Genomic DNA, 21889 nt, shown 5'->3' with positions numbered 1-21889 from the left:
TTTGTCATGAATGACTTAAGAGGGTGATCATTTAATTCCACATTGCTGTATTGATTTATTAAAACATTTATAAGAGAGACAATTACAAATAGACACAGTGATGCTCTGAAAAAGAGGGAAATATTCCCAATGATCTTTATCCATCATTGACATTTTATTTTAACAAGTAAATTTAATGTGTGAATGAATAAAAAAACATTTTGACTTTGGATCAGTTGCTCCTGCATAACTTCTCTTTTCAATGGACAATAAAGCGTATTATAGTCAGGAGGCCTGTGTGGATAAATGCTTTTCATTCTTTACCTCTGCATAGCTTTGCAGTAGCCACACCTCTCCATTTAAGTTGAGGAGCTTTCCCCCTGCGAGAGCACATTTCAGGAGTGGAAGCAAACACCCGTTTGTGTTTACAAGAGCAGCAAAATCCTCCACTTCTCAGTTATGGTTACCCAGATCTCAAAGATTTTCTCTCTGCTCACTGTGGTTTCAGTCAGCACGATGCTCTGCGTCATATCATGGGAACATTTGTCATCAAACGTCATCAGGTGAGTTCTGCTTCTGTGCTTTTTGTCTCGAGAGACGGCGAGGGGAGGGCGAGATTGTTTGGTGTTACATTGGTTGTTCTGCTTCAGCAGGACGGCATTTTTAAGGACCCTAACGGAAGAGAATCGATTGCATAAAAGCAGCATTACATGGTGGGAGAGGGAAGAAGACAAGAACCCATCAGGTGTGACGAGGAAGCCGAACGATGAAGATAAGACTCCTATACCTCTCCTGTCCAAGAAAGGCTTCAAGACTCTTCCCTTGTGGGATTTTGAGGATATTTATAATGAGGATGCCGACCCCCTACCGGATGTAAGCAGGCACAGTTGTGCCGCAGCATTCATTTGTTCTGGTTGTGATCAATCCACTTGTCTGTACTTTAATCTGTAACAACATGCTTGCTCCTCAGTTCTCCAAACCATCTCGTCTCACACTGTGACATTTCGTTGTTTTCCCAGACATGCGCCACCTCTCTGCGAAAGTCAAAGGACGAGAACTTCACGAAGGCTTTCCTACCCAACATTCGCTTGTTCTCGCACAAAGACAACATCAACATGAGCGAGTGGAACCGACTCTCACATTTCAACAATCCCTATGGCTTCATGGGGTTCAAGTACAACGGTAGGTCAATATTAGTGTCTGAGATAACAAAACAAAACAACGAAAAAAAGAGAGAAATAAATATAAAACTGGCAATGATGGACATTCATTCAATTCCTTTATGGATATTGACTCAAACACAAGTGTGATTGGGAGGCCTGCTCCCACCCAGAGACCCTCAACAGGAAATAAGCAGTCTAGAAGCTGGATGGATGGATGGATGGATGGATGGATGGATGGATGGATGGATGGATGCGTTGACACGTGACACAACTTTTCCACAGCCTTGATTTCTCAGATTTAGCAAGCAAACCTGTCATTGTCACGACGGTATTGACAAGGAAACTAGTAATTACTGGAGCCTGCCCTCTATTCTGGGACATTTTTAGCCTTTACTGTCATGATTGGAGGATGAGCTGGTGCTCTCACATCTCATCCAGTAGTTTTGTCAAAGTGTCCGTGGGAAAGACCCTGAACCCCAAGCTGCTCCCGATAGAGGCTGAAGATCTTAACCTGGCTGCAGTAGCCATTACTGTGTCTTCTACCTTCTACCATGCTTTGCATTATTACTTTATTCTGCTTGTGAAAAGTGTTAACCACCAAATAAATAAAAAAAAAACAGTACTTCTGATCAGAAATCTAAACTTACAAAGAAAAATCCTTTTCGAATGAGGGTTTATTTAGTGGTTACATGGTTCTTTTCACCCTGGAAAGCACATCAATTTGTGTATTTCTTAATTGATCTTCCAACATCTTGTCTACACCACAGGGACAATATTGTTTTATAAGCAACGTAGATATGACAAACTTTTAGACTGAAAAGACTCCCCTGGAGGAACACGCAGCTGTACATGTAAACCTACCGGAATGTGACAGTGAATGAAGTGACAAAAACAACAACAATTCCAACTTTTACACATTCTTAAGTCAACAATTCCTTACATAAAAAAACCCCAAAACACATTCGACATTTTTATTGAGTCCTTGTAAGTCAGCCCAAACAGGTAAAGCTGGAGTAGTCAGCTGTGGTTTTTCGTCTAACCCTCCCAGCTCGGTGACGTGCCTTCCTTTTTGAGTAGTTCCTGCAAACAGTTAAAAATTATTTTATTCATGTTGAATGAGATTCTTTTTTTTTTTTTTGCTGCTCTTGGTACCTCCTATATTGAACATAGCACAGTAATAATCTTCTGGCTTATGCTATTTATTCTCAAGAGTTGCTCCTTTAAATTTGTCTCATTGAACATTGATCAGCTGTAACATTGTGACCACCATGATGACATTAAGTCAACAAATTGCATTTATTTTCCAACAAATTGAGATTTTGATATCAGGTGCACCCCCCTTCATACCAGGTGTATTCCCACATGGCCTCTTTCAACAAGACACTGCATCAAGCCACATTACTAAAACTTTTAAAGAGGAACTTTTAACATGTTTTCCAAGCTGTTGCTGAGTTGTAGTAACACAAAATGCAGTTTTGTGCATGTTGTGCAAGTTACACTGCAGAATGTAGGTCACAAAACGGGTCCCGTATGTCCTTGGTGTTTGGACTAATGAGTAAAAATACGTAAACCTTTAAACTCTCCGGTTTTCAATCTAAATGTTCTTCTCAGATAAATATACAGACAAACGCATCGGATTCCGCAAGATCTCACAGCTTCAACTTTTAACCACAATAGAGAGGAGAGTCCCTGAATAAACTTATCCTTTTGCTTTTTCGAAAATAACAAAGAAGCATAATCTAATCTTGATTCTTGTGCCAAGCAAAACTCTAAATATCAAATTGATGAAGCCTTCAGAACTGCATGAAACACAGAGTTTGTATTGTATGGTGGACTTTGATGTATGCACTGAAAAAAAAAACCAAATCAACGAAATAGACTCCTACACAGTGACCCTGTGGATGTAAATATTGAGAACATTTCATGAAACCGTAAGGTTTAGATTGAAAAGCATGTGGATAAAATCAAATGTGTTCTAGAAACGTTCTCGAACTCGAGCCAATAACTAAACCAAGAAGCCATCGGGAAGAAATGATTCTGAATGTCCTCTTGTCTTTGCAGAAGTGATGCCTGCACTGAAAGTGATCCCAAAGCCGAGAGGGCCCATGTTGCTCCCAAAACCAGGCGGTGACGGCTGCGTACGCTGCGCTGTGGTGGGAACCGGAGGAATCCTCTACGGCTCAAAAAAGGGTGCTGAGATCGATGCCCACGACTACGTTTTTCGGTGAGAGAAGTGGGCCGCTGTGTTTGGTGGGGTTAGAGGGTCGGGACCTTCTGCTGAGGCTTTAAAATCAACAGTAAATACTTGAAATACTGAGCGTTAGTGTCGGTTTTCTTGAATTTACCTCATGTCACCGCGAGCAAGATGTTTGTGGAAGGACTAAAAGTTCCAGCTTCAGTTGTCATTTTTAACAAGTTGAATAACTTCCACCGATAAAAATCACTCAGGTAAAAAGTATAAAAAATAAAAAAATTTCGATTGAAAATACGTGCAAACCTAAAGTTGGCTTCAAACCCAAAATAGCATTGCTTTTTCTGTAAGAAACACAAGCGTCCCACATGTCAGCGTGATATAAAGGTAGTTGCATCTACATGGACCAAAAGTAATCTGATTAAATGCCGATTCCACATTATGTGGATTTGTTGGGTTTCTCTCTGTTAAAAGCATCTAGAAATGACTGTGTTGCATTTGGTTCAATATAAATAAAGTTGAATTGAATTGAATTGAATTGATTGGATCGACTCTGTTCGATTGTGTTTACTGATCTGCTGATTGAATTGGATTCCATTCTGGTTGCAGAAGAACGCGCACATCAATCTCATAACTTCATTCAGTCTTAATCTAAAGCAGATATTCTGAATAAAGTAGATAAAAAAAGGAATATTGACCAAGAAGTGACAGTGTACACACAGCCAGTGTTTGATAGAGTCACACCCGACCCCTTAAAGTTGTTCTTAAGCTCTTCATGACCTGCCGATAATAAGATTAAAAGGCCTCAGGATTACAGATGACTGTTTACCGAGTGTTTGTCAATGACCTCTGGTGGAAAAGAACAATAAGACTTGCTTTTTGTCAAGATGCATCTTAAATTGAGGTTCTGATGGTGCTGCTTGTATCACGTGTTAACGACCCACTTTGACCTGTTTGTGTAACAGGATGAACGGTGCGATAATCAAAGGCTTCGAAGAGGACGTCGGACGCAGAACGTCCGTCTACGTTCACTCGGCACACTCCATCACCAAATCGCTTCTCTTGCTCAAGAAATATGGATACAAATCCGCCCCTCACGACGAGGTACCGACACTTAAAACTCACCATTGTCCAGTACTGTTCCCCCTCACCGCACGCAGTGACCGTAACGTCTGACCTGCAACTTCTTGACAGGGTATAAAGTATGTGATGATGCCCGAAGGGAAGAAGGATTTTCAGTGGCTTGAGGGTCTCTTCAAAGGACAACAAATCTCTGCTGGACCGTATCGTAACAGAGAGTGAGTAGCAACTCTGCATAATTGATTGTTGAGTTATCATCTACGTGTGTTCTGTGCACATTGACGTGATTTTCTCACCCCATTTTGCCTCAAACTCACCCGTTTTTTAATTTCTTTCTTTCAACCTTCCAGCCCAAGGATTTACTATTCAGGGCAGTACAACGAGAAACGTTTCTATGTGCTGCACCAGGACTTCCTCCGATATCTGCGTAACAGGTGAGTCTCACGTCAAATCCACATTACAGATTTAAATATATATTAAATGCGATAATGTTCCTAGAACAGTTATATGCATTTTGTGTTCATGAATACATTTGTGTTGTGTCTTTGGGAACCAAAACTGAGAGCTTACAGGGGCAAGCAGCCCAAATCATTTCTTAAAACAAATGAATAATAAAAAAATAAAATCAATCATGTGTAACACAATAAGTAGTTGGTAACACTATTAATCATGTCGTTAAAAATCATATTATTCAAACTGATTTTATTGTACTCTAATATAGACGATAAAATTAGCTTGAGAGCAAATCCATAACTGTAACATATGACAGTTGCAGACTATAAATTAAGACTTACTCATCTCTTATTTTCCAGATTATAACTCACATCTGTCAAAATATGCAAATGAATAAAAAAAAACCCTCAAACAACTGATTACTTCACATTTAACCTTCTTAGTTAAGCAGATGTTTCAAGCTCTTTCTGCTGCTTATCTTATATATTTTTGGTTAATGATCTGCCGTGTAGCTTTTTCTTTTACTGTAGCGGCGTTCTGTTGTTATACAGTGACATCTAGTGTCTCCTGGCGGTAACACGACCAACCAAACAACTAAAAAACGTGGAACTTATAGTTAGAAAAACACAGTATTTAACATTGAAATGGTTGACCTAGCAGAAAAACTGTTCTGCTTAATAATATATTATTTCAGGATCTCATTCAACAGTTTTCTTTGTTCACAGGTTTTTAAATTCACCAAGACTGAACAGCACTCTCTGGAGGAAACACAGGCCGACTAACGGGGCATTCACTCTCTTCCTGGCTCTGCAAACCTGTCACAAAGTAAGATTTGGATGACTTTGCCCATTTTCCTAGTTTTTTCTTTTCTTTTCCAAATTTAAATAGTTTTAAAGTTATCAGACGTGAAGATTTCCATGTTAAAAGATCTGTTAAAGAAACACACTCTCAGCTGGTTGATCACAGATGAAGCATATGGTCGATTTTTAATGTACCTGATTAGACCTGGAGGAAAAAAATAAATGCAATTTTGTGAATGCAACTACGGTATTTCCACTCATATCTCTGTTATATCGGTTGTTAAATCTGTATCGAAGATGCACAGTGTTTTAGTTTGTATCTATTCTGGTGCCTTGTGGCTTTTTTAACTGTCAAATTGAACATTTCTGTCCTGATTATAGAGAATTACAACAGTTTACTCTGGAAGTTGATCAGTATCATCTGATGTCATAGATAAACAGATTTTTGTATACTCTGCATAATGGATATATTATTAATATTAATATATTATTATTAATAATAATATTAATATATTATTATTGATAATAATAATACCTACAGCATGAAGTTTTACACGCAATTCTGCTTCTTTTCTTTAAACCTTTTTATTCTGTCTTTTTCAGGTCAGTGTTTATGGATTCATGACAGACAACTATGAGAAGTACGCCAGCTACTACGTTCACAAGAACACAAAAAGTGAATTCTTCTTCCGTATGAGCCACGACTTCCTCATGGAGAAGGAACTGTGGAAGCACTTTCACGACAGCAAAATAATCAAGCTTTATCAACGAAACGAGCCGAAAACCGGGAATAAGAAACCCCCGAAGCACTGACGTGCCGCCAACGGCAGCCGTGCCGTAAAGAGACTGGGTCAGAAGGATTTGGCCGAGATTGAAATTCAGCTTTGTTTGGAGAAAGAAAAAAACAAAAAAAAAAAAGTAGTAATTATTCATTAGATGAGAGGTGGTGTGAGGAAGTCTGGAAACGTCAACATTAGTGTTTGTTCCATGAACAGCTTAAAATGGCTGTTCCTGCTTGACCGTGGGGAAGACCAGATACAGAGAACAGTGACGTATGAAGTCGTTTTAACGTTTTAAGAAGACAGAGATTATTTAATTAATTAAAGAGAGCTCAAATTGTTCATGGTACAATTGTGGGCGAGGGTCTTTGTGTGTGGTTTTACATGCCTGTGCTGGCGTGGGTGCTCTCAGGATACCTCAGCTTCCTCCTGCATTCTGATGACGGGGGTTTCAGGTTAATCAGCAAATCAAAATGACCACAATGTGTGGCCGCGCATGTGAATTATCTGGGTCTCTGGGTTAGCGCTGTGATGGATTCGTTACCTGCATGTCTTATATTTACTGAGCCAGCTGAAAGGGGGTACAGTCTGTATAATGTGTTGTCGGTTAAAGTTTTACTGTGGAGGAGTTTTGCACTTTTCCGAAGCAATGGTTGATTGTTTTAGGCTTACATGTTCTTTCTGTGTACAACTTTTCTTTAAGTGCTCGAGCTCATACAAACTTGTTTAAGTGGATTGGTGACTCTGAATTGCCTGTGAGCATGAATCCGTGCATTGCTGATTGTTGGTCCCTCTTTATAGGCCTGTATCCCGATATTGTGGAGTAATCTGCCTTTCTCTCAATTTCAACCGCGATCTGGCTTCTTGTGACCTTACTCTGTATAAGTCGGCCTTGGATGGATGGATATTGTTACTGAATAGTGATGACGAAGCATTACAAATGAACCTGCCATATGTAAACAGTTGTATTAGTCTTTATCTCTTATAGCAATTCAGGAAAAGTTGTTTTAAATTTGTTAATTGTGTTAACAAAAATACAAATAATCTAGATGTCCCCATGCTAAATCAACTTTTATACAAAAAAGATTGGAACTGTTGAAATGTAAATAGTAAATTGAAAGAAAAAAAAATAAATTTAGTTTTTAGGAGAAGTTATTAGGACTTGAGTTGCTCTACAGTTCAGGGTCAGCTCTCTTTGTGGTTTCCTAATGCGTTCCGGTCTGGTCTGCAGGCAGGCCAGTTTTCCCTTCAGACTCTTTTACTTTGACGAAATGCTGTATATTACATGCATTTGCGTTTGTCATTGTAATCCCTCAAATAAGAAAAGAACCCCCCCCCCCCCCCCCCCAAAAAAAATAACCCCTTAAAATGTTGCTTAGCATTCATGAAAATGTCACAGAAACTTTATCTCCTGACTGACACCTCCTCACTATCGTGGTCTTTCCTATGCACGATTCCCAAAATGTTCTTTTTTCTTTCCTTTTTTTTTACTTGACTCTGTAAACATGAGGAGGAAGATGCTAATCAACTTTAAAGTAAACTCTTTTTACTTTCCTAATCAAAGCACTTGTAACATGGTTTTCTGATTCATCATCTGTTTATCTATCAGGGGACGTCACACATCATTTTTGTGGATATATGTAGCTAAACTCTCCTCATGTCATCTTTTTTTGTATTATTCCATCTATCAATGAATTTACTTGGCAGATTTCATCTGAATAATCCATGAATAAATAATGTCTTTTTATTTATTGCACTTGGGTATGTTTGCAATTTTGTGTTACACCGAAGACCCTGGGGCGGATTAAGATGTTGATGAATTTAAACTGTATGTGCACCATTCAAGTGTATGTTTTGAATAAATGTCAATATTTTTCAAATTTTTCTATTAATGACCTTCATATTCACATCCTATAGGGATCCAAAATATAACAAATAATACATTGTTTAGCTCACAATTGTATGAGGAGTCAGTATTAATGAAGAAGCTTGAAATTTGAAGGTTTAAATTCTTTCTTCTTTTGTTTTTTTTGCTGGGTGAGAGGATATTTTAGACATTTATATCCTGTTTATTCATTTTAGTGACTCAGTTTGGTGATTTGTTTCTATTCTTTAACTATCGGGTTTACTGGTTCTCGGGATAATAGGTATTATTGTTATTATTATTATTATATATTTATTATATTATGATGTTGTTTCTGTTATACATTCATTAGATCTATAAAAAGAAAATCACACACCAGTAGAAATGCCACAAACAGATCAATTGTTCAGTTAGACTGTTATTATATAAAAAAAGTGTCATTTAAAACACTTATCGTTGTCTTTGCAGACGATGATACAGAAATGAGATAGAATGAGGTAGAACTGGTTTAGGAAACCAATAAAGTATACCCATTGATAATGAAGGCAATTGACTGTTTATAGGATGATAAATAGACAAAATACCACAAAGAAATGTTAGCGGGTTTAAAAATTAAAAAAAAAGCTTTAAGAGAAATTCAATGAAAGGAAGTCACTGTAATCTGCGCCTCCGGCTGCAGCCAGGTTTCAAACCAACGTGCCACAGGTTGCACGACTCAGCACAAATTCAAAGACGCCCAACAATGTTTGGTGGAGTTGAGATTTTCGAGAAAACCTGGAAATAGGCCTTGTAGATGTTTGTGTGCTAGTATGCTATTCCAATATCGAGAATTGACGCCTCATTTTGAAGAGGCAGTCGTTGAATGAAAAACCCATTTGTTTCCTTTGGCTTGCAATATTTGTCAATATTTGTAATATCCTGAATTATCAGCTCTTTCACTGCTGCCATCCCCACCTCAGGCCAGGGTGCCGTGGAGTGACTGAACAGGAACACAACCCCAACAACCCGTCTGTCAAGAAAACTCGCTTTTCCACTGCTTTTCTGCTAAAACAGAAATCCCCCCTGAGGTAATAAGCACCAAATCACGGAATGTGACTTCAGGAGGTTCAAATGACCGTAAAGCACACTGGCTGATCCAGTTCAGGCTGACGAACGACACAAGGTGGAAGAAGAAGAAGAAGTGTGACAAGAATGCTAATGTTGGACAAGAATGTGGACAGTTTGTCTTATTTGGCCAGTGTGTCACGCATAGTTTTAAACGAGTGTCATTACTAATGAACCTTCAATTGAACAATAACACTAATGATAATAATTACGGATGTCCCGATTGATTTTTGATTACCGGTAAATCTAGTCGATCACCTCCCGCTGAGAACAGGCTGCCTATTTTGCAAACGATTCCCTTTATCGACTCCAGCGGGGGTGAATGACGTCGCCGCGTCGTTCAACGGTGCAGCCAACAGCAAACAGGAAACGTTTGTTTACATTTCATGAGAAATGAGGACAACTTGCAATATTCGCAAGTGGATATTTCACCAAAGGGAGGAAATACTATCAACCTGCAGAAACATTTGCACACACAGCAGCGATAACTTTCAATGATTGCCGGGGTTTTGGTTTTTGTTTCCCCTCCCTATTAGCAATCCTGTGGCTAACGTGTTAGTAGATCGGAGATTCTTCTTTATGAGACAACAAAGAGTGGAACTGTGATTTTCTTTGGTTTAAATAAGTTCTTACATCATTCTGTGAAGAACTTTCATTCTACTTGTGAGTTTTACTGTAATTCTGGTGCAGAAAAACTTTTTCCAGCTTAGTAGCTGCTGTAATATACGATAAGCATATTTGCAATATAGCAAAAGGCAATGTAAGCATTGGATCGGGAAAGCACCGGCGTCAACAAAGTGTGATCAGGACATCTATAAATTCTTTCCCCCACCATTGTTGTTAGAAAAAGTGAACCCCCCAGACTGGAGTATCCTGCTGCAGGTACAGGATGTTCCCTCGCTGCCCCTGTGCAGAGGTCACACCCAGTGTGACTCGCACCTCAGGTGCTTTTTGTACCTGTCGCTCCATTTTGGCAGAGGGAGCAGACGCCTGCGTCGGCGTGTGTTTGGCAACACGGCAAATGATCCATTTCTTTGGTATGGCTGTCCTCATAGCCAGGCTCTTTTGTTTACTCACCTTGATATCGGTGAGCTCCATGCTCGTTTTTGTGACGTGGGGACATTTTTCCAAGCCGGACACCAAGAGCAGCGTCAGGTAGGTTTTGTTTTTGGGTTCTCGCCTGTGAAACATAGAGGCTTGAAAACCCTTTGTTGAGAAACTGTGAGGACAATGTCCTAATCATCTTGTCTCCTTTGCAATGCATATTTTCACCGTGCTGATTCTCGTGTGTTGCACTGATTGCTCGAATGCAGGTGGGCAGCTTTTTTAAACAGACACAGACTGCAGGCACAATTATTTAAACGCGGTTTCATGCGGTGGAAGCAAAAAGAGAAGTGTCCTCCACTGCATGCTTCAGCAGATACCCTGCTGCCTGCAGAGACGGCCATGCCTGTTTTATCCAAAAAAGCTCACAAGAAGCTTCCTCAGTGGGATTTTGAAGAAGTTTATAACCAGGATGCCCCACCTCGACCTACTGTGAGTAGTGCAAAGATGGAGTCACGGAGAAATAAGTGTCATAATGTCAGATTGCTTTTCATGTGTCTTTACCTTGATTTCAGCTAAATACTGAATGTAGTAATCATTCTTGCAATTTGACCCTACTTCCTGTTCCTGATCAATGAGAGTTATTATTTTTTACCACCAGTTTTTTTCCTTCATATTCTCAGACTTGTGCAAAATCTCTGCGAAACACAAAGGATGGAAATTTCACGAAGGCTTTTCTCCCCAACATTCGCTTGTTCCTGCACAAAGACAACATCAACATGAGCGAGTGGAACCGGCTCTCACATTTCAACAATCCTTTTGGTTTCATGGATTTGAAGTACGACGGTAGGTGATACCGCTTTCTGCTGTGATAGTTTATTCTCTTTGGTTTCAGATGGGCCGGTGTCATTGCTCTCGAGTCTTTTTGATAATGCACAACATTGTGTGTTAAGCCTGAACTCGTGCTCGCTCCACGGGAGGAGAATGTGAATCATTCATTCTTGCAAACTTAGTGACAGTAGGAGACTCACTACTCAGTCAAAACACGTGGTAATATTTTGTTTCCTGTAATACCAGATAATGATACCACATGCTTGACTAACTGGATAATCACCTCTAAATCTGGATTTCCTGAAAAGGCCTTTCAACACTGGGATCCATCTTCTGATGCAATGTACTTCACATTGCTGGTGAAACTTTCCACAAACCATTTTCAGTCTTTCTTTCAGTTAAATTAACTAAAGTCTTGAAATCTCATGTGAACAAACTGGAGTTTGATCGAAGCTCCTTAGCTCTGGTTGATGTATCTGTTCAGACAATCAAAAACTCTCAACTCAGACTTTAGATTAGATTATACATTTGTTCAGACACAAAAAATACTGTATATGATATAGTATGTTCATTTGTTTGAAGGACAAAATACAAAAAGTGATTTAACGTTAACCCTTCTCAATTTGGCGAAATGTTTCATGAAGTTCTTACTATCGACAGCGAAACACCAGAGAGAAGCTTCAAGAACAAAATAACAACTAAGACGCAAACAACATCCCAGTTTACATTTCTTGGAAATAACATCATGGAATGTTTTCTGGGGTCACGACCTTTTGTTCAAAGTGTCGGGCCCTCATGCATGATGCAACAGACAAACTGTGGCTCTTACTCAGAGGGATTTCTTACACAGGAAGTATTACTTCAGCCTGTAACGTCTTTCTTCATCTGTGAAAATACCTTCTTACTGGGTTTGAAACAGTGCAACTGGTGGATCATTTCTTTTTCTGGTAACTAATTAGTATTGATTGCTGTTTTTTTAAGTGAATGTCGTATCAATATTTTAACTTCTATTGTATTTGTTCGGTTTTTCTATTCCGTTTCTTTTTTAACTTCGATTATTGGGTTTTCTACCTTCTTCAAAAACAAGAAGGTAGAAAGAGCATACAGTCAATTGTCGTCATCGAACAAAGACAGCTTCTCAACTAAAGGTGGAGAAATCCACCAACAAAGAAAGAACCGGACTGGAAAACAATCAAACGAAACACATTTAAATCATTAGAAAAGGGAAAAAGAGGAATATGTTTTGACCTGCAGAACTAAATCCACCTCTACTTGCTCACGTATCCTTCAGCTCACTCATTTCTTTCAAAACATGCTGAAGTCCACATTTTAGAGCCTGTTACGACAAGTTTTTCTCATGTTATTTTTATCATCTGTTGCCGAGTCAAGCTGAGCTCACCCTAAATTGCCTCACCAACATAATCTGGTCCATCAACTGGATTTACAAAAAGACCGAGGCGGTTTGTTAATTGTTTTCATTTTGGTTGCAGAGGTGATGACTGCAGCTAAACTGATCCCGAAGCCGTCGGAGCCGCTGGTGCATCCCAAACCGGGCGGTGACGGCTGTGTGCACTGTGCAGTGGTGGGGACTGCAGGCATCCTCAACGGCTCCAAAGTGGGCGCAGAGATCGATTCCCATGATTACGTTTTTAGGTGAGAAAAAAAAATACAATTTTGTATTTGTTACAAATCAGCAGTCACTCAAAGGCGGAGTCCTACTGTCTGATGTGCAACAACAACAATAATCATCATCATTATTATTATTATCCCATCCATTTTCTCCCGCTTATCTGTTTCCGGAGGTGTCAGTCTGAGCACAGTCCCTCAGATCACATTGTACCGATTAACCTTTCCTGCGGGTGGTGAGAGTCTCATGCTCTACCAACTGAGCTAGCCGTGGGACATTATTATTATTATTATTATTATGAAGATTATGATGATGATTATTATTATTATTATTATTTTTAGACAAAAATATCAATTATTATTATTATTATCATCATTATTATTATTATACAAAAATATCAATTATTATTATTATTATTAAACTAGTACTACTATACTATTATGACTACTACTGATTCTGCTCACTTCAGGCCACAGCAGCTCATTTAACTCCCTATTCTATTCTATTCTATTCCTCTAGCACTAATATTAGAGTAGTGTAGAATGATAAAGGAAATTGGATAAAACAGCAAGTTTAGAGTCTTAATTGAATTGCAAAAGCTCAAAAACTAAAAAAAAAAAAAAAAAAAAAAAAAGAAGTAATAATTGGAATGATGTAATTCAGCCATAAATAAGTCCTCGGACCTTTCTTTGACATGAATGTGCAGGTAAATGTTTCATACCCACCACGGGAGCTCCAGGAATACAATCAGTACCTGTCAGTAATATTTGGCGGAGCTGCAAACATAAAGTCACCCACCGCTCAACACCTGAACAGCCCCTTTTTATTACTGTGTTTCTTTGTCAGGATGAACGGAGCGATCACAGAGGGTTATGAGGAAGACGTCGGCACCAGGACCTCAGTGTACGTTCACTCGGCACACTCAATCATCAAATCACTTTATGTGCTCAAGAAGTACGGATACAAATCCGCTCCTCATGACGAGGTACTCAAAGTTAAAGACGACGCTGTAATATTGTCTGTCTTCCCCACACCCAAAGGAGGTGACGTGAGATTGTTTTGTCACGTTTGCAGGGTATAAAGTACGTGATGATGCCGGAGAAGTTGAAGGATTTTCAGTGGCTCGAGGGTCTTCTCAAGGGGAAGAGGGTTGCTGCTGGCCCGTACCACAACAGGACGTGAGTATGGACTGTTTATGTTTGGAGATGTTTCCATCCATCCATCCATCCATCCATTGTGTGTGAACCCATCAGCCCAAGGCTTTACTACTCGGGGCAGTACAACGAGAGCCGGTTCTACGTTCTGCATCAGGACTTCCTGCGCTACATAAGGAACAGGTGAGCCTCCTCAACACAACGTCAACTGAGCGTTGTAGGATTGTACAGTTTATGCAGCAAACTCATTGCGAGACACGGAATTCGCCGGGTTCACCCAACAACCTTCCCAAACTGGGAAAAACAATGGCGTAGTCGTCAGCTCTGTTGTTGTTCTAATTTATTTTTCAGGCCTCTCCAAACAGTGAATCGTACTATTTACAAAGTGCCAAAAAAAAGAAAAATACCCAAATGTGAAAATAAACAAAGCAAAGAAAACTTTATTTACAAATCTGTACAGGTTATATACATATGAGTTCTTCCTCAACTTCAGGATACCACAATGAAGCTCCACAGATCAGTACTTGTCACCTCTAACCAGAGTCCAACTCTCCCATCAGGCCCAGCGCAGCACCTTTTATCCGTTTAGCCCCTCCCACTGGGCATAACCTTCCACTGACAAAATTCATTATCTTTTCTTAAACACAAACCCTAATACATAAATAAATAGATTTTCCATCATTTACCTTGGCCATAGTTAAATACAAATTACCCCTTACTGACAGGATTATGCACTCCCACAATAACCCCTCAGTAAACACGGCAATAAGTTTTAAAGGAAAAAAAATAATAACATTGTTCACGTGACTGTGAAACCTTCTGGGCACAACCCAGCATTGGACTTACTTCCCTCCCCAGTAATACTCTATAAGTACAATGATGTATTATAAGAAAAAAATACGAAAAAAAAAAACCTTACCCCATTTTAGAAAGCAAATTTTCATTTCATAAGAATATAATAGAAATAACAAGATCATTGATATATTTTAATGTGCTGCAAATGGCAGATTTAATTATTAACATTAAGCCTTTCAATATCAAACCTGCAGCAGAAAATGAATCTCTTAATACCACAAGACCTTCAAAGTTACTTTAATTGGATTTCCCAATGAATTCTTTGACCTTCTACCGCTGGTCAAGGCTTTGTCTTCATGCCTAAATTCTCTCGGTGAATTTCATATTCGAATCATTCCGATCTCTGGTTTTCTTTGCCTCCAGGTTTCTAAAGTCACCGAAGCTTAAAACCAGACGCTGGTCCTCGATCCGACCCACCAATGGAGCGTTCACCATCTTCCTGGCTTTGCACACCTGTGACACAGCAAGTTAACATTGCTTTATTTTATTTATTCATTTTAACACTGATTGAGTACTAATATATCATTTGTAACATAGAAACAAATTGCGGGGTTTCCATGAGCTTGGTACACGTTACGTTTATCACTATATTATTATTGTTGAAGTAACTGAATCGTCTGGGAGGAGACATAAAATGTTGCACTATATAACATTAATATTAAATAACCTGCCTGCAGAATGTTTTTTATGTCAACTGTTTGTTGCTGCTTTGTCTCGTCATTCGCTCATAAACAAGTTCCACTAAAATCCAAAGTATTGAGCATCTTCCTTCCACAAAGCTCAGCAACACTGAAACAATACAAACGTGTGCACAAAACTAATACAGGCCAAACTAAAGCAATGGAAGCTTTCATGTTTATTACCACTCTTACCACTACTAACACTATCATACTGTCATGGGACGGAACTGAGGCTCAAGTGCAGACAGCAAAACAGGAGACACAGAATTTGAAATACGGATTTATTTTAACTAAAAGGGCGGGAACAAAAACCCTACTAAGGCAAAAACTAAAACTAAGAAGAAAACAGAAAACGATCGGGAAACTCCTGACGGAAAAACTACTAGAAAACAAAGTACAAACGATCGCAGCCAAAGAGGACGGGCGGAGGAGTCTGGCACAGGAGTGGGGAGACTCAGCTGCAGAGTGGGAAGGTTAGAGGGGATCGTAGTTCCAGGCAGGCAGGAGGCAGGCAGGAATCCAGTTACGCATAGGACCAGGCTGAAGTATTTTACGGTTTGGCGTCGGTTCATGTTCAACTGGTGTTTATATAGAGGTGCAGGTGGGGAGGCCACTCCCCGCCGCAGCTGGAAGCAGTTGAGTTTATTGGAGGTGAGGTCATGCCCATGAGGCAGGGAGGCCACCAGATGGTGCCAATGGACCAAATTCGGTTTGAGAAGTGGAGGGCATGACACATACATTCACTTCTACCGCTACAATTACAAAGTGCATTAAAATCAGATAAGGCTTAGGGTAAAGATCGAGTTAGTTTTGAACTTTGTATTGAAAATTTATATCATAAAAGTAATGATGTAATTCTGACAAGATGAAGTGTTTATCATGCGTAACGTTAAAAGCACGCTGTGGAGATGTAACATACAGTTTAGTTAACCAACAAAGGTCTGATTATACTGCACTGTTTTTGTGATATCATTTTGAATAAATACAAGCTTTACTTTAGTAGATGGTGTTAAAAGTTTGCGGTTTGGATTTGTTCTTGCAGATAGGTCATGTGAGGTCATGTGACACAACCTCATACGTTAACCATAAATTAGTTGATAATCTCCTCCACTATCTGCAATGCATACTAAGACAAGGCTAATATACAGAGATAAGATATTTCTCAAGCATCATTCAGACAAAAGGAATTTCACACAAGGATTATGAAAAAAAGGCATAAAGAGGAGAACAAAGGTAATAAAATAGGTGAAATTTATTGTTTAACGGAATGCCTGAGCAAATGATGGCATGGTAATCAATAATATTGACAGGTAACTCCACTAGAAAGGTAATGAGTCACTAATTGAGGTAACGTGTGTCAGATCACTTTGTTTTAGTATGAATACAAGCTAAAATATAATCAGAATCTGTCTTGTTTCTCTTTCTCCCTCGTCTTCAGGTGGACGCATACGGGTTCATGACGGATAACTTTGGGAAATACTCCAACTACTACGTCCAGAGGGACATCAAGACAAACTTCTTTTTCCATCCCAACCACGATTTCTTACTGGAGAGGGATATGTGGATTGACTTTCACAACAAGAAGATCATAACACTATATCAAAGGAATGACACAGAAAAAGTCGAGCGGCACTGAAACGCTTGAGATTGGCTCTGGGGACGTCACGCCACTAAGTATTAAAACAGACGGTAGCACAAAAACTATGTGAAACCAGAGGAATTAAAACCTTAAAACTCAATCGAGGGAAAGTTTCCTCGGACACAGAGCTGATCTCCATGCTGCTTCATCAAACAGAGACGACTGTCTGTGTGAAGCTTTTTTGGAAACAGCAGATGTTTTCTTGTTTGTTCCGTTATTTTATTCTTCTTCTTCTTCACATAGCTTTTGACTCTTGATCACAGAATTGTCCGTCCACGCTGGTGGATGACAGAAGAGCTGGCTGCATATGTGAGGAGGATGTTTCCTCTGGTGGGTGAGCAGGAGAGAGTCTGCTGTTCTTTTCATGATACGCATTGCAGCTCGTATATCAGAGATAATGATGGCTGGATAATGTTGATGGTCAGTCTTTCTCTCCTCAAGCTCGCTTACCCCCACAGGAGACACCTTCATATTCATCCCACTCAGTTTCTCTTGGCTCCAGTCCTCCGTGACCCTGAGCTGCAGGTCGAGGTTTAAAGCCAGTTGTTTGTGATAAAGTCCACATTGTGCTTTTTAATGCCCCCAGTTTGCAGCAGGGACAGGGTATTAAGATAAAGTATTGAATAATTCCTGGAACACACAGGGTGATAATCTTGGATATGTCGGAGCAGAGATGTGCAGGTGTTGGAATTTGAATTTTTTGTTGTATCGTTCAAACTTCATTGACAGATGCATACACCCAGACTTGCCAAGCACAAGCAGCTTTAAGGACACACCAGTGGAGGACGTAATACTTCTACTGTTGAATGTGTTGGACGAACGCGAGGTCCATGTTTCGTCTTCTTTTCTCTTTTTTTCCCAACAGAACACGAGGAGAAACCTGTGTCTCAGAAATTCACAAAAATTATGACTTGCATGTCAAATAATGAAAGAAGGCAATTTGATCGAAAGGCATGAGGGCAAATCCTCTCCTCTGCTCCATGTGTTCCTGTCAAATTGTTTTTTTTACACAAACGTACTGTATGTATATCTTCCGTTCATTGGGAATAAAACTTCTCCATACCAGACGAGATAAAAAGAAAAAAAAAACATTAAATATAAGTAAATGAAGCAGAGCTCTCACCTCTCACAGACTCACGGAGAAACTCTAAACTCACATCACATTTCGGGATTTTTATTCATGCAACTTTCAAATCTGTTACTTGGTTTGTGTTTAATATGTTCTATAATATATTGTATTTACTATATTATATTTATTTCATCCCCACACTGGCTTCGCTCCCGCCTCACAGTGAGTCCTCCCCTGTGTGGAGTTTGCATGATCTTCCTGTGTGACTTGCCCTCAGCTGAGTCTGGTGCCAGTGAAGCAGTACACAAGATGGAGAGATATTTCTACAGTATATTTATTGCACTCATCCTCAGATTTTATAACAAACTTATTAATCAAACTTATTGTTTGATAATTGTTTTGTGTGGATTAAAAGTAAGGAATGGTGTGCAAAATGTATGAAGTTTTATAATAAAGTTATTGTTATACCATGCATCTATGTTAAATATTTACTACTTGAGAAGTCATTCATTTTCTGTGCCATCTTGGTTGCTTTGCTTTTTCTTTCTAAATGTGCACAATAGTCTTGATTTAGGCTGGTCTGAGAACAGAAATAATGTGAATAAAGCAGTGGGTGCAAAATGGTCTAATGCCACATTCAGCTATTGAAACCAAAATATAATTGTTAAATTATTTTTATTAATATAAAAGTTGTATAATTTTTTTTCTAAATACTTAAAAAAAAAGAAATTAAAATTAAATTGAATATTTTAATTGTTAAATATTTGTATGAATAGAAAAATACAATTGAATCAAATTAAAAATATTAAATTAAATTAAATATTTTTTGAGACCGTGCAGTGCGTAACCTGCTGTTTGTGCCATGTTCAGTCAACAACCCCCCCCCCCCCCCCCCCCCCCCCCCCCCCCCCCGCCCCGCGATTCAGCTGGATAGACTTCTTCAGCAACTTTAAATATACATGTTTGTCCACAGCTGAAAAACGTAGTCATTTTACAAAATCACACAAAACGTCTCTGAAAATGTAAGATGGGTACATTTGGTCTGCCTATTCTTTTCTGCAGGCAGACTTCAGGTCACCTGAATGTAAGGTTACTCATGACACGAAGACAAAGAATGGCAGACTTCCCTTCTGTTTTTGTTTCTGTAGAGATTGCTATATTTTAAGATAGAGTGTGGTTTCAGCTTCATTTTGGTAGCCTTTGTAGTGACAAATGTACACTTTATTTATTAGTGCATGGTCGAGACGTGAATACATCCCAGAAATCTCATCTTATTTGGTGCAAATTTGATCAGATTTTATTGAACAGGCAGAAACATACTAAAATTTCAACTTCCTGGGATAAAAGGGGAAAATCTTTTACCCCCTCGTCCTGGGCAAAATGAGGTTCTGTCACGTTTGCCCTCTCAGAGCCTTTGTCAGCAGTTTTCTATCCCAGAGAAGCCAGTATCCCTAATGAGCGGCTCCTCAAAGCAACATCTTTAATGGCTGCCATACTTTACATCAGTGACGTGCGGTGAGGTTCATGGCTGGTGAGGCACTGACTTCATCACAGTCAAATTTACAAACATATGAACCCTAAAGAGGATCTTATTCACCATTTGATTGGCAGCAGTTAACGGGTTATGTTTAAAAGCTCATACCAGCATTCTTTACACATACAAACTGTAGCACACAAAAAAGCACAATTAATAAAAAAAAACGTTATTATGGTTTTACCTTTACTTATAAATGAAGTCGAGAGGAAAAAATAAACGATCGCTGCCGCTGCACTTGACTTGCTAACTGTAGCTTGTTGTCACTTATTCTGCAGCCGAGGAGTCGCAAGAAGGATCCCTGGGATCACTAGCGCCCTCTACCATGAGGCAGGAGAACTGCGTGCCTCACCCAGTGCGTCTTCGCAGCCGTTTTATGATTGCTCAGCACAAGAAACACGTTACACACATACAGTTGTTGACAAAACACACTGTACATTATATACCTCAGTTAACTAAACTATGGAAATTTATAATATAATTCACATAGCAAAAGTGTTTGAACATTTTAATAGCGACATACAGAGAGATAGCAATACGGTCTCACTGCACAGCAGGCCAGCAGTTAGCCGAGTCATTGCGCAATCCATGGTGAGGCTCAGCTGGCTGCTGCCTCACCGCAAGTCTCTTCTCAGTATTTGAACGGTAAATGTGAAAATTCAGCGATTTTGAATAAAAATAATCTAAAACTGGTGAAGTTAAATGGAAAATAACTTTATAGTATAATAACTGGATACATATAACAATTTAATTAATTTCTTTTCTTTTTACATTTTCTTTCTTTCCATGATGGCAGGTGAGGCACTGCCTCACCTGCCTCCCCTGACTGCACGTCACTGCTTTACATTCATCCTCAACACCACTCTGATTTAAATCTAAAGGTGACCATGCATTCCCCACCATGGCCCCACGGCTTTCAAATGACCTGCACAAGGAGATAAGGCTTGCAGAATCAACGACTTCTTTTAAATCTCTTTTAAAACCCCACTTTTATAGACTCGCTTTTAATTGAAACTTCCATTTTTAATAAAATAATGCCCCTTTTATCTTTTTATATGCTCTCTCTTTAAGCCACCTAGGCCAGGGGTGTTTTGTCGCCAACAATAATATTTTTTAATCATTTTCCATCTGTTTAATTACGGCTTGTCCGTCTGTTTGATTGCTTGTCTCCTCTGTCTCGCCTGACTTTTTTCGTTTTTGGTTTTTACTGTAAAGCACTTTGTGCAACATGTGTTCTGAAAAGTGCTATATAAATAAAGTTATTATTATGATTATACTACTACTACTACTACTACTACCACTACTACTACTACTAATTATCACCATCACCATCACCATCACCATCACCACCATCATCATCATCATCATCATCATCATCATCATTTTTATTATTATTATTATTATTATTATTATTATTATTATTATTATTATTATTATTAGTAGTAGTAGTAGTAGTAGTAGTAGTAGTAGTAGTAGTAGTAGTAGTATTAGTATTAGTATTAGTATGACTGACCTTCAAAAACATGACTTGTGGGACCAAGTGGTTGAAGATGTTTGCTCTCCGTGTGAAAATATGTTCATGGTCACATTTATTGGACTCGGATCTATCAGTGTCAGCAATGCAGCGAGGAACCCTGAGAATGAGGATGACCACAATCGTGTGCCTACAAGTAAACCCAATGGGCGGATCTGTCCGTCTCTGACCACGGCTGCTCTTGACATGTATTACTTCACCTGAAGACCCATACATCTCCGACACCCTCGATGTTGGTTTTTGTGACCAAACTGGTGATGTGTTGCGCAATGGTAATCCCAAAAGAACACAGTGTATTGCGCCAAATGCATTGTACTGAGCAACTTTCTCAGCTTTACACAGGGTGTTCATATATTCTATTGTGTAAATATTTGACCTGCATGAAGACCCGTTATTGTGAAGTCAAGAGATCTTAAAGTTTCTTCACTTTTCCAGCATATGGTCACGCCCGCATGAGCATGTTTTATCTGGTGATGTATCTTTATAGAAAATCTTTATAGAAAAGACAG

At 39.1% G+C, this 21889-nt stretch overlaps 2 protein-coding genes across 2 annotated transcripts; both read left to right on the top strand.

Moving 5' to 3' along the window:
• Positions 1-495: 495 nt before the first annotated feature.
• Positions 496-6479, top strand: LOC308122581 (alpha-N-acetylgalactosaminide alpha-2,6-sialyltransferase 1-like; the record flags this gene model as incomplete). The annotated part of the gene is made up of 9 exons (XM_080484496.1): positions 496-542; positions 630-852; positions 999-1161; positions 3204-3366; positions 4299-4437; positions 4528-4631; positions 4764-4847; positions 5592-5691; positions 6270-6479. 9 exons carry the CDS (start codon positions 496-498, stop codon positions 6477-6479), a joined length of 1233 nt encoding a protein of 410 aa, XP_080340622.1.
• A 4305-nt stretch (positions 6480-10784) lies between these two features.
• LOC308122557 (alpha-N-acetylgalactosaminide alpha-2,6-sialyltransferase 1-like) lies at positions 10785-17240 on the top strand (the record flags this gene model as incomplete). The annotated part of the gene is made up of 8 exons (XM_080484418.1): positions 10785-10949; positions 11141-11303; positions 12779-12941; positions 13762-13900; positions 13990-14093; positions 14169-14252; positions 15288-15387; positions 17043-17240. 8 exons carry the CDS (start codon positions 10785-10787, stop codon positions 17238-17240), a joined length of 1116 nt encoding a protein of 371 aa, XP_080340544.1.
• Between the last annotated feature and the right edge of the window lie 4649 nt (positions 17241-21889).

The sequence above is a fragment of the Lipophrys pholis genome, assembly GCF_963383615.2.
Source record: "Lipophrys pholis genome assembly, chromosome: 1".
Classification (NCBI taxonomy): Eukaryota; Metazoa; Chordata; class Actinopteri; order Blenniiformes; family Blenniidae; genus Lipophrys; species Lipophrys pholis.
The sequence above is the reverse complement of the archived record's forward strand: the minus strand, read 5'-3'. Positions and strand labels throughout refer to the sequence as shown.